The sequence below is a fragment of the Ceratotherium simum genome, chromosome 8 (genome assembly GCF_057802395.1).
Source record: "Ceratotherium simum simum isolate JZ-2026a chromosome 8, ASM5780239v1, whole genome shotgun sequence".
Lineage (NCBI taxonomy): Eukaryota > Metazoa > Chordata > Mammalia > Perissodactyla > Rhinocerotidae > Ceratotherium > Ceratotherium simum.
In genome coordinates this window covers 14,019,074-14,032,174 of record NC_141907.1, presented here as the reverse complement: position 1 = coordinate 14,032,174, position 13,101 = coordinate 14,019,074, and the positions used below count along the sequence as shown (strand labels likewise).

The 13,101-nt window shown below is 44.6% G+C and overlaps 1 protein-coding gene across 1 annotated transcript in view; it reads right to left on the bottom strand.

Moving 5' to 3' along the window:
* The window catches only part of LAP3 (leucine aminopeptidase 3), a 28,539-nt gene extending 24,287 nt beyond the window's left edge, over nt 1–4,252 (bottom strand). Inside the window, exons 1-2 of the mRNA XM_004432294.3 lie at nt 4,109–4,252; nt 867–982 (exon numbers count right to left, since the gene is read on the bottom strand). Coding sequence (XP_004432351.1) covers nt 867–982; nt 4,109–4,210 — 218 coding nt within the window. The 5' untranslated portion in view covers nt 4,211–4,252. The remainder of the gene's footprint in view (nt 1–866; nt 983–4,108) is intronic.
* Between the last annotated feature and the right edge of the window lie 8,849 nt (nt 4,253–13,101).

Sequence of the window (13,101 nt, the reverse complement as noted above, 5' to 3'; positions counted from 1 at the left end):
ATAGTTATCAGTCAGGAACAGATTGTTCTGTACTCTAACAAGTTAGCTTTCGGATTAATGAATTAGCCCAGGCACTTGAGTAGGCTGTCTATTGGTGAAGGACTGGTAATTGAGAGGGGATGCAAATCCTGTTATCCAATAATGACATAATTTACTATACTTATTAGACTATATCTATTAGATTCTAATCGATTATCTACAATCCAAATAACATGTAGTTGCAGTGGCTTATGCTGACAATTCTATTTCTGCCAAATGTGGCCTGAAGCTCAGAAGGACTTGGAAACGCCAAGGTTTCCCTATCTTCTCCAAACTCTGGTTAATCCAAAAGTGGTCCAAATCACAGGCCTCACCCACACTTACTGAATTAGAATCAGCGATTCACATGTACTTTCAGATTTAGAAGCCCATGAAACTCAAGGCATGCAATAAGAGCAGCAGGACTCTCGGGCTGTTCTGAACAAGTCCAGGGACATGCTGTTCCCCACAAGTGAGGGGAGTTAAAGAAGGTAGAGAGGCTGGTGGGAAGGCAGGCGGGTAGGATCAAAGTGGGCAGAAATGAACTCGAGCCAGGATGGTGGGGTGAGGAAATGTGGTATTCTGCAGACCCTTTGGGTCAGTCTTTCACAATAAGTCTGTGATTTGGTTAAGTGGCCTGATTTCCCAGAACTGCAGACCCACCCACACTGAACACAAAGAATGAAAGTGTGGCCCAGAGACACATACTTTCACTTCTATTGAGAAGATCCTGTTCAGCTTACTTCATACTTCCATGCATTTTTATCTACTAACAGTAAAGCACAGAAAAAATACTCTCTTTCAATTTCAGGGCATTTAAAAAACTGGCACCATTGGTGAATACTTACGTGTTCAAAATTTCTCTCAGCTTTCCGGACACCAATTTATCAAAATTCTCTCCAGCACTTGTAAACTGTGGCACATCATCTTCGTTTTCTTTGGTATAAATTCCTAAAACAAGGCCCTGAGAACAAGGAAAAAAAGCGAACATAATTAAAGTAGATCCCTTAGAGGGACTCAAGGGTCCCCAAATTCCAGAAGGAGCAAATAATTCCACCAAAACCGTGTTCCCCTCAAGGACAGAAAGACAAAACCCGAAAAGCAGTAGGTACTGGGCAGTGAGCCACATTCATATCACACCGAAATGTTCCTAATTCCAAGACTGAAATTACTACCTGTCCTGGGTCTTCACGGTCCCTTGCAAGAAAGGACTTGCACAACATAAAAGAGGCTTCCTTCACTTTTATATAAAGAGTAGACAGGAAACAACATGTGTTGGAGAGGATGTGGAGAGAAGGGAACTCTCATACACTGCTGGTGGGAGTGCAAACTGGTGCAGCCACTATGGAAAACAGTATGGAGATTCCTCAAAAAAGCAAGGATAGAACTAACATATGATCCAGCTATTCCACTGCTGGGTATTTATCCAAAGAACTTGAAAACACCAATTTGCAAAGGTACATGCACCCCTGTGTTCATTGCAGCGTTATTCACAATAGCCAAGACTTGGAAGCAACCTAAATGCCCATCAAGGGACGAATGGATAAAGAAGCTGTGGTATATATACACAATGGAATACCACTCAGCCATAAGAAACGATGAAATCCAGCCATTTGTGACAACGTGGATGGACATTGAGGGTATAATGCAAAGTGAAATAAGTCAGAGGGAGAAGGTCAAATACCGTATGATTTTCTTCATTATGTAGTAGATAATAACAACAATAAACAAACACATAGGGACAGAGACAGGATTGGTGGATACCAGAAGGGAAGGTGGGAGGGAGGAGGATGAAATGGATAATTCGGTACATGTGTGTGATGATGGGTTGTAATTAGTATTTTGGTGGTGAACATGATGTAATCTACACAGAAATAGAAGTACAATGATGTACACCTGAAATTTTTACAATGTCATAAACCAATGTTACTGCAATAAACAAAAAATTAAAAAAAAAAAAAAGCGTAGAAAGGTGTTTTAAGAAAACAAAGCCATTTGTAACCAATTTAGACCTCAAAGAGGTTCAGAACATGCCGTCCAAAAATATGCCACTTTGGCATATGGACTATTTTAAGCTGAAGGCACCTGAGAAGCAGCAGACACAGGAAGGGCTCTCTGACCTCCCTCTTTCTACCCAAAAGCAGGTCATAAAATTTCCCATGAGAAAGGTGCTCTCCCTGTACCAGGAACAGAAGATTCTTATCACCAGAGACTGGGACTCGACACCAAAATGGACCTGTACAAAGAAACCTACTAAAATAACCCTTGTCTTCCACTAGTGTCCTCCAGACACTTCCTAGTTACTCACAATTCACTGCCCCTAGCCCAAGCCCCCTTGTCTTCTCACATCCCCACAATTTATCAGTCTCTGATAAATTGCATAAAGCATTTCTGCTTTGTGCATAAATCATATATCTCTGATAAAAGGCACATAAGCTTTTGGGTTTAAATGCTTCTTTGGGTCTTCATCTTCCTTTTGAAGATTCCCATATGCACGTAAAAATATCAAATAAAACGTGGATACTTTTCTCCTGTTAATCTGTCTTATGTCCATTTCATTCTTAGGCTCAGCCACAGAACCTAGAAGAGTAGAAAGAAGTTTTCCCTCCTCTACAACCTTCTAATGCAAATCTCAGATGCCATCCCAGTAAAGCCAATGGGTGCACCTGCCAATACTAATAAGAACTCTGGCTAACTCACGGGCTGAAAGAGAGAAAAAGGATGCATCTTCACAGAGAGGGGCAGGAGCAGAGCATTCTGCCCAGCACTTAGTGGCTTACCCCTCAGACAACTGAAATAAGGAAGAAATCACCGTTGGCCTTTGCATGGCATTTTGACTTCAAAAATGTTTTTGGCCTTATAGCAACTCTGTGAGGTGGAAAGAACATGTAGTTTCCTTCCTGCCTGACAGATAATGAAACCAAAACCTGGTCTGACATACTAGTCGGTATGCAATAGAACCGAGAGAGAATTCTGATGCCTTCCTTCACAGTCCTTTGTCCTTTCCATAAAATCACACTAGTACTTAGACCAAATCGTGTCCTTTCTGTCTTTTTTATCAAAGAAAATAGGCTTCCCTGGCCTTGGTAACTTTTCCAGGTTCTAACTTTCCTAAGGCTGCCCAATGCCCTGAATTCCATGGAACCAAGTGGGGAACTGGGGAGAAAGGACACGCTGTTACCTGGGTAGGATTTGCACGTACTGGAAAGAGCACTGGACAGGCGTCTGGTCCCTCCACCCTCTGCACTACGACAGGAGGCCTGAGCTCAAGCACTATCTAGGAACATTCCTTGCCTGGGACAGTCACTTCTTCCTGGTCCTTAAGCATGACTCCCAAGCTCGTTCTCCTTCCACCGAGACATTCCTCTTTCCAGATCCTCCCCGTCCCAACAGTGAGCCTCACAATTTTTTGGAACTCAATTAGGTGGAGAAGGCTTTTCTTCTGGAAGACATTCTTCTAATTTCACGAAGAGATGGAACTCTTTGCAAAGCCCTTTTCCCTAGAGAAAGATTATTTTCCCCAGAAACCCCTTCAGGCAACGTACTCCCGGAGGCCCTGAGTTTTCCCGGCCTTCCACTTCGGCGTGGCGAGAGAGGGAGGTGTGGAGCCCCGGGCCGTGATTGGCCGACTCCGGGACCTTAGAGGCCATTTCACCTCCCCAAACTGGGGCTTCCTCCTCCTAGCCAAGGTGGGAACAACACTGGCAGCGTCCTTCCCTAGGTTTCTGCGAGGACTAAACTAAATCATAAAATAAGGGCATGGCACAGAGTGGGAGCTCAGGTAACGGTAGCTATAGCTATTATTCTTTCTCGCCCAGAGTTCGGAGCCTCGGACTCTTCGAAGCAGGAGAAGGAAGAGAGCGCACCCAGGCAGGGAGCCGGCTGGAGAACCCCTGGGGGGACCGGCAGCCCGGCGCCGCCCGCCCGTGCCAAAGCGCAGCTCTGCAAAGAGAAGGAATTTATCTTTTGGGCCGATTTTTGCAATCTGGCGCAGAAGCCCGGGACACCGCGGCCTCGACCCGCCCCGAAGCCCCCGTCGCCCGTGGGCAGGACTCCTGAGGCCGGCCCGGAGCCAGCCCCGGCCTCTCACCTTCGTCATGTCTGCGGTGGCGAGACCCCGTCCCCAGAAGCGCTTCAAGCCGAAATGTCGGACCGCGACTAGCCCTGCAGCCGGAAGAGACAGCCAGAACATGTTGTCAGCTCGGCCCCCTGCACCGCCCTCCCCCAGCACGTGGCGCCGGGGGAGGGCGGGCGCGCGCCTGGGGGCGGGGCTTTCGGGGGCAGCGGGCGCGCGCCCGGGGGATGGGGCAGGTGCCAGGGAGCATGGCTAGCAGGTGCCAGGGGCGTGGCGGGCGGGTGCCCAGGGGCGGGGCTTTCGGGCGCGTCTCGGCGCGCGGACGGGCTCCGGAGCGAAGGAGTGTGCGTGCGCCTGGGACGGGGCGGGTGCCAGTGGCCGGGGCGGGCGGGCACGCGCCAGCGGACAGGGCCGTCCTGGAATGGACGCCCGCCTCTGGCGGCGGCTCAGGGGCGTGCCAGCGTGCGCGTGCACGTGCGGACTAGGGCGAAGAGGCGGGGCTCTCCGACGAGCGTGCTAGAGAGGGGCGGGGTTTCGGTTTTGACGTACAGCGAGGGGCGGGGATGGAGACCCGGCGTCGGGGAACCAGGGAAATAGGAGGATGCTTGTGGCTTTATCGCAGAGGTGTAACCGGGTGGAGAAGACGCTCTCACCGAGTTATTTTTATTCCTATCCCTTCTTTTGAAACTTCCATTTGGTCTAAGGGTGCAACGCCATAAGACAGTTAGCCCAAATACTATTTTTGAAAATTCCATTTGGTCTAAGGGTGCAACGCCGTAAGACAGTTAGCCCAAATACTATTTTTGAAAATAGGAGCTTTGCAAAAAAAAAAAAAGCAGCTTTGTGAAGAGTGCTCAATGTTTTAATGTACTTTTCAAAGGGTTTTAAATTTTTGTTGTAAAAAAAGATACTCAGAGCACATGGGAAGCACAAGGAGGGATATGACAACCATCCTTAATGTTACACCAGTGTCTGATCCTAATTTTAGCTGGATCTTTGATTTTAGCTGTGGGCGCAGGGTTGATAGGTGGGATGGGAGGTGGAGCACACCAACTGAAGTACGCAGTCTCCACCTTGGTCTCACTGGCAGGAAGGAATGTCTATTTCAGTCTCCAAGGGCTGGACTCAGAGCAGAGATTTGATGGTCCATCTTGAAGGCTGGGCAAGTTGGGGATGGTAGGTCCGCTCTTACCTCCATCTCCTTTAGATAAAGCAGAGTTGCATCATAAACTCAGAAAACTCACCAAAATTCGTCTATATTCACTTCAAAGAGAGAGAAATCTTTGTATTCACTTTATTGCTCTTTTCTCTTTCCAACGAGGTGAAGCTGCAGTTACCACAACCCAAAAATGGAGTGCCGGAACCTGTCCCCTAACCCTGTGAAGGGGGTCTCTGTGAGCTTCTGAGATGACTGTGTTGTAGAGCTATAGGTTACACTTGTCACTATCTACGTTCAGCTGAGTATGTTCCCTTCATTTTATTTATCTGCTGCTCCGGCCAGGGACAACTTGCTTCCTGGCATATCCTCATTTACTTTTCTCTTTGCTTCAAGGACCACACCATTTACATTTTCATATGCCTAAGGGGATAAGGGAGAAATAAACAGTATTATTGACCACTTTGGGATGTAAGATTTAGTCATCCATCAAACCCTAAGTTTATGAAGTGTTTACTGTGTTTTTCTGTTAGAAACCGTGGGGTACAACAGAATTTAAAAGTGTCCCTGGCCTCAAGGACTTTATTATCTAGTAGAGGCAAGATATATCATGACTGTAAAGAGATTAAAGTACACAGTGTTTCATATAGTTATATGTGCATATGCTCCAGTTCATTCTGCCTCTTTCTTTGCTTGACCAAGACTTTGGTCTTATGCCACATCTTCCAGGAAAGCTTCAATAACATTCCACATTCGGGTTATGTGCCCTTCCTTTGCTCCCAAAGCAGCCTGTCTCAAAGTGCTAATCACCTGTATTCTCATTGTCTGTTTCCCCAAGGCATCTTGGGAAGCATGGTTTTCATCTCTGGATTTCTAGTGACTAGATTTAGAGTCTAGACTGTGGCTGGCACAAAAACAGGCTGTTCATAAAATGTTTAAGCATGATCAAAGTCTAAGGGATGTAGCATTGATAATTAAAGAGCAGGATAGGTTCCACTTGTGGTCTTCAGGTAATAAATGCAAGAACAAAAACCAAAACCTTGAAATGAGCCAGTAGAATGAGAAGGATATAGATGATTGAGAAGGACATCAGGTTATGGAGGAGTGTGTGGGCGGGCATTGGCTTGGCTTGGGGTGTGGGAATCAGACCCACCTAGAATAAAAGGTGGTTATAAAAGAGTGATGCTGGATTAAAGAGAATCTTGAAAGGCTGAAAGAGTTTATTATTGATGTGGGAGTCAATGTGAACTCAATAATGTTCTCTGTAGAAGCTGGGGGAAGTAAAAGCTATGTTTTAGTGCAACTGATAGAGATTATAGTCAAGAGTGAAGAAAGACTGAACAGTGTAGGGGAAAGTAGTGCTTAAGCAGAAAACTAGGCATTGTCCAGAAAGACTGTGAGGAGACTCCTCTTGGTTATCTGATTCAGATTCTATGGAACTTTTTTCACAACTCTGTAAATTGTTATGCAATGCAATGCAGGTTTGTCTACAGATATGCAAATTATGTCTTGTCTTGTAGAAGTTCAATTAACAGCCTTCCCTCTCCTGTGGAAAAACCAGTTTTGTCTCCATTTGCACGTTCATTTCAATATTCCTGATCTATGATATGTGGGATCTCAGAATTCTCTTTTGAACTGTAGCTATGCACCACATAATGACATTTTGATCAACAACGGACCACATATACGATAGCGGTCTCATGAGATTAGTACCATATAGCCTAAGTGTGTAGTAGGCTATCCCATCTAGGTTTGTGTAAGTACACCCTATGATGTTCACACAACAAAATCACCTAAAGATGCATTTCTCAGAACGAATCCCAGTCTTTGAGCGATGCATGACTGTAGTTATAACAACTATCTGTTTTCTGCATGAGTTAAATAAAATCTTTAGAATGTATTGATTTTTATATCTGTATGAGAGTCACAATTTTAACTTTTTTGGAAAATTATCTTTTAACAGCAGGTAAGCTGGCTGGTGGGAGGCATGAGTTTTTGACAGAAGTTGCTAGATGACTCCATTTGGGAAATGGAAGGCAGTGTAGGGGAACGAATTTGTCACCCCAATTTGTCTCTTTGGCATAAGGATTATTTTAGGCTGGTTATTTTTAAGAAACAGCAGACATGGGAGAAGCTCTGAAAACCAGGTAGAAGTTACCCTTTGTAAAGACATTTACATTTGTAAGGGAAATCTCCATGTGTAGGGATATCTCTCTCACTGTACCAGAAAGAAGGGAGGACCTTATCTCTAGAAACTCTTATCAGTGCAGAAGACAGCAACTTAAATCTGCATAACAAACTTACCCTTATTTACTGTGCTTTTTCTGGTAACCTCCCATAACTGACTCCCCCCACCCCCAACATCTTCTTTTGTCTTTAGCTGAAGATGGTATTTAAGGTGGTGGCTTTGGCCATTTTGGTGAGTTATTCAATTTTTCTGGGTCTTTCCCATGTATACAAGAGTGTAGGAGAGAAGAAAATTCCCTCCTTTCCCCTCTTAATTCTTATGGCTGGTCAAATAATTAAAATGAGACAGGTTAACAGGAGAAAAACCAATTTATTACATACACATGGGAATTCCACATACATGGGAGAGTCAGAGACCCACATACATGCTGAAGACAGAAAGGTGAAATGAGGTATTTATGCCATTGTTGGGGGAAGAGGGAGAATCCCCCTCTGCTGCTTCCCCTAAGGTTCTTATGGCTGGCCAAATAATTAACAAGACAGGTTAGCAAGAGAAAATAATACCAAGTTTAATAACATGTATACATGGGAGAAACTCAGAAATGAGCAACTCGTCCCTCTGTCTAAGCTGCTTGCTTAAGTATTGTAGCTAAAGGCGAGGAAGGTATTGCGGGTGGGTAGTGGTCTGGGACTTCAGAGGGCAAGAAGACAATTCTTTTCAGGGTCATCTATAGATAATGTGGTCAGGGAGAGATAGGGTTTTTTAATAAAAGGGGCTTGGTGCCCCTCCCATTGTAACATTTATTTTACATTATCATTACAGCCATCATGATAGAAGATCTGTTCCAGGAAGGAGCCACCATGTCAAATTCTTTAGGTAGTTAGTGGGGGAGGTCAAATGTCCCTCAGAGAAAACAATCAAGGTAAAGAGATATATTTCAGGATGGCCAAATCTTGATCTCCCACACCATCTTGAGCCAAGGAATGGGATAGGAGCCTGGGGCTTCAGAGAGGAGGGAGGTAATTCAAAGGATGATAAGAACAGCAGATGTTCAGTAATTAGATGTTTGCCCTGCCATACAGAGAGGTCATAAAAATTTATTTCTGATAACAACTCTTGTTATGGGCAAGGCACCCAATTTAAAATCTTTAAAGGAGAGAGAGAAATTTCTCTAGAGCCCACAGGGTTTCTGATACCTTGAGCTCAAAACATTTTACATGCCAAAGTGGCATGTCTTGGGGAGGCCTATTCTGAACCCCTTCAGGACGTATACGTTATTAAACTTTGATTTTCTCCTGTTAATCTGTCTCGTGTCAATTTAATTCTTAGACCAGCCAGAAGAACTTAGAAGGGTAGAGGAGAATTTTTTCCTCCCCGACACTCCTAACACTCCTAACTCCTAAGGGCCCTAACGCTCCCTTCTTGCCTAGGAAGGGAGAAGATGTGAAGGTGATGGGTGATGGGGAGTTTAATTATAAATGTGACTCTGAAGTACCAATGGGATGTTGAAGGGGAAAGCAGGTGGAGAAAAGTCCAGCAGGAGCTCGAGCTGATGACGCAGACTTTCACAGAGTGAGTTCAACAGCCAGGAGTGTGATGGTTTCCCTAAAGGAGCCATCATAGAGCAAGAGGAGTAAAGGGAGGGGACAGAGCCTATGGAAGACGCCCTCTGTCAGGAGATGGAGTGATGGGGGAAAGAGGCAAAGCAGGGAGTGGCCAGAGAGGCAAGAAGAGATGTAATCATATAAACATCGATGAGTAACGGTTATTTAGCATTCCTGGGTCATGCTGGGCCAGCTAAAGACATGTTTAAAATATCAACATTTATTTAGAGAGGGAGGGGGAACATTTTCTAGTAATAGGATTGTATATTTCCTGCTATGTTCAAATTAAGGGAATCTCTACATGTACTAACCATAAGCATAATATTTTAACTTGCTTGAAATCTTCTTTCATTTTGTAATTTTCCTCCCAAAATCATAACTGGGTAATGTTAGTCACTCGCAGTCACTGAGGATAGAGGTAACCTCCACCTTGCGGTAGAGTCTGTGAGTTATCCCCCAATATTGGTCTCCCCTTTTTCTTTAGTACTGGGAGCTTTAGCCACTCACATTGCCATCCAACTAAAACTATATTTCCAATCTCTTTTGCTGGTAGGGTGGTTCTGTGACTAGGTTCCAGCTAGTGGGAGGGAATGGAAGTGAAGTGTGCATGCGTGACTTCCAGAGCATGGACTTCTTCATCGATTCATTTAAATATATTTATTGAGCATCTACTAAGTGCCAGGCGCTGTTCTAGGCACTTGGGATCCATCAGTGAATAAGAGACAAAGATCTTTGCTTCTTTGGTGCTTATATTCTAGTGGGGGGAGTCAAATAATAAACATAATAAATAACTAAATTATATAGTATGTTAGAAGGCGAGAAGTGCTAGGAAAAAAGGTAGAGCAGGATGGGGGAGTGGGAGCAATGAGTAAGGGGCATTGTGGTGCAGTGTTCAATAGTGTGGTCACATTAGGCCTCGTTGAGAAAATGACATTTGAACACGGCCTTGAAGAAGATGAGGGAATGAGCTATATGGATATCAGGGGAAAGAGCATGCCTGGCTGAGAGAACAGCCAGTGCAGAGGCCCTGAGGCAGGACCGTGCTGGTATCTTTGAGGAACAGTGAGGAGGCTAGTGTGGCTGGAGTTGAGCAAGAGGGAGAGCAGGAGATGAGCTCACAGATGGATAGGCACGGGGAGGGCTGATCATGTAGGACCCACAGGCCATGTTAAGGACTCTGGCTTTTATTCTGAGTGCAGTGGGAGCCATTAGAGGATTTTGAGCAGAGTGGAATGTATGGTCTAACTTGAAATGTATTACTCTGGCTGCTGGGTTGGGAGTAGTCTGTAGGGCGCAAGGGTGGAAGCAGAGAGACTGGTTAGGCTATTGCAATAATGTAGGTAAGAATTGACTGTGGCTCAGACTAGGGTGCTCAAGTGGAAGTGTCGAGAAATTGTCAGATTCTGGGTATATTGTAAAAGTAGGCCATCAGAACTCCTTCATGGACTGGAGGTTGAGTGTGTCAACTTAAAAAGCAAATTCACCTCTTATTTTATTTGGGAGTTTGAGTTTATTTGGGAATAGCCAAAAAGACTCACAATTCAGGATGTGCATGCTATGGTGAACCATAGGAAAATCCAGAAAACAAAGGAAGGGAGTTTGCTTTTATAGAGAGAAAGGGGGAGTAGGGAGAGGCTGTTCTAAACGAAAGTCTAGGGGGAAAGCAACAGTTCAGGGTGACAATGGTCTCTCACTGACTGAGCTGTGGCATTTCTCGTTGGCTGGGCTGTTGCCACATAAAGAGAGAAATCTTCTCTCAGTAGTAAAGTAGTTTTACTGTACTTCCTGTCAGAGATGCAAGCCTCTGTCTCTTCCTGTTTGGTGTAATTGACAGTGTATGACAGGGTGTGAGAGCTCCCGCTACAGGCCTTCCCTACTCCAATTTAGTTAAGATTTCTTTTATTTCTTTTATTAATTTCCACACATGTGAGAGAAAGAGGAGTCAAAGATAACTTCAACCATAAGAAAGAAGTTACCATCAATGAGGATGGAAACTAGGATGCCGTCAACTAGGAAGGCTGTGGGTGGAAAAGGTTTGCACAGGGTGGTCAGGGTGTGAGATGTCCATTAGATAGCCAGGTGGAGAAATGGTGGAAGTAGCTTGATATATGAGTCTGGAGTTCAGGAGGAAGCTCTCGGCTGGAGATATAAATGTGGGAGTCATTGGCATGAAGATTGTACCTAAAGTCATCAGTCCATAAAAGGATAGAGGAAAAAAAAAAGCAAAGGTCCAAGGACTGAGCTGTAGGTTCCTCCAACACAAAGGTGTTGGAACAAAGAAGAACCAGCACAGGGAATGAAACTTGGTAACCGGTGGGGCAGGAGGAAAACTGAACAAGTAGCTCCTTGAAAAAAAAAACCTTAAGATTTCTGTAAAAGGGAAGAGTGAACCTTCCTCTTCCCCTTCTCCCCTTCTCTGTCACTGGTGTGCAGCCATGATGGTAGGAGCCAGAGCAGCAACATTGTAACCCACAAGACCTAAGGAAGCTGGGTTACCAACTGCTGAGGCCAGTGAATCATTTCTGGACTGCTAATATCCTGACTGTTACTAAAGAAAGAAACAAACAGCTATCTTGTTTAGGCCACTGTTATTTTGACCTTTGTTATAGCAGCTGAACTTGAATTCTAACTAATATACACAGATAATGTTACAAAGTTTCGCTCAAAATGTGTTTTTAATTCCTCCACCCTGGTTTCAAGCTAGTGAAGTATTTTGCACTTATGAGTGGTTCTCATTCTCACTTTGGTTTTCTTCTTTGTTTTCCAAACTGGACAAATTCATGTGGGGCATATTGGAAATGTTAAAATTTAGATAATAAAGCAAATCACTACGTCACAGCATTATTTGATTTCCTTTGCTGGTGACCACAGACTGAGAAACTGTCAAAGGGGCTGGTCTCAAGGGGGAAGGCGTGGTCTGCAGCTCCTCCTTAACACTTGCACATAGGTATTACAAAAAAAAAAAAAAGAAAAAAGACTCCACGGAGAAGAGTAGCATCATGAGGAGAGTTTGATTTTCAGTTGAGGGTATTATGTACTTTAGTAGCAAGAAGTCAATTTATATTTCACCAGATGTATGAGAATCAAGGTGGGGGGAATTTGAGTTAATTGGCACTGTCAACAAAAAAATATCTGGAATACAAGAATTTAGTTAAGAAAGCTTTATTGTTCGTACAGTTTGCAAACTGGGGAGATGCAGCCTCTGGAACAAATTCAAAGTAGGCTGCGGGGAGGGTGTGGGAGGGGAGAGCTTATAAAGGCAAAAACCAAAGACCTCAGGGATTGTTTTGAAAGCCCTGTGATTCGTTGGTTCCCTTATAGGTACCGGTGTTCTAAAATCGGCTATATCAGGCTTCTGGCCACCCGTTAGGAAGGAAGGCTCAGTATTGGGTCCAAGTTGTGGTTTTTCTGCGAACAGAGTGCATGACTGCACCTCTGTTCTGGCACGGCTGCTTGACTCTGTTTTGTTTTAGGTCGCTGTTAGCCACACGGAATCCATTTTGTCTTTCTCTCTTAGGGGTCCTCCTTTATCTTTTGTTTTAGTTCCACAGCACCATATTTCTGATTTGGTCCATTAGTGTTTTGGAGTCTTTTACCAGGTCTGGCTACATAATTGTCAGAGCCCAGTGCAGAATGAAAATGTGGGGCTTCTTGTTCAAAATCATTCAGAATTACAAGATAGCAACAGCAGAGCATTATACCAGGCGTGGGGTCCTGCTAAGTGTGGGGACCTGTGCAGCCACACAGATCACACGCCCACGAAGCTGGCCCTGCCCCCTATGTTATAAACTGGTGTGCTGAGAGAGCTTCCTGGCTGGACAACCCCTGTTTGTAGCCCTGGCATTGGTCACTCTCCTCAGCTCCATAACATTAATGGTGTAATGTCACCAAAGCCAAAGAAGGAAGGAGCATGACTACCGATTGAGTGCTCAGGAGTTTCAAATGCTCCCAAATTAAGGAGTACAATGACGAGAACATTTCATTGTATTTGTCAAGAAGGAGGCCCTTCATTCACATCTCTACAACAATTATCTACCACTGCTGGTTTGTAATTTTGCTC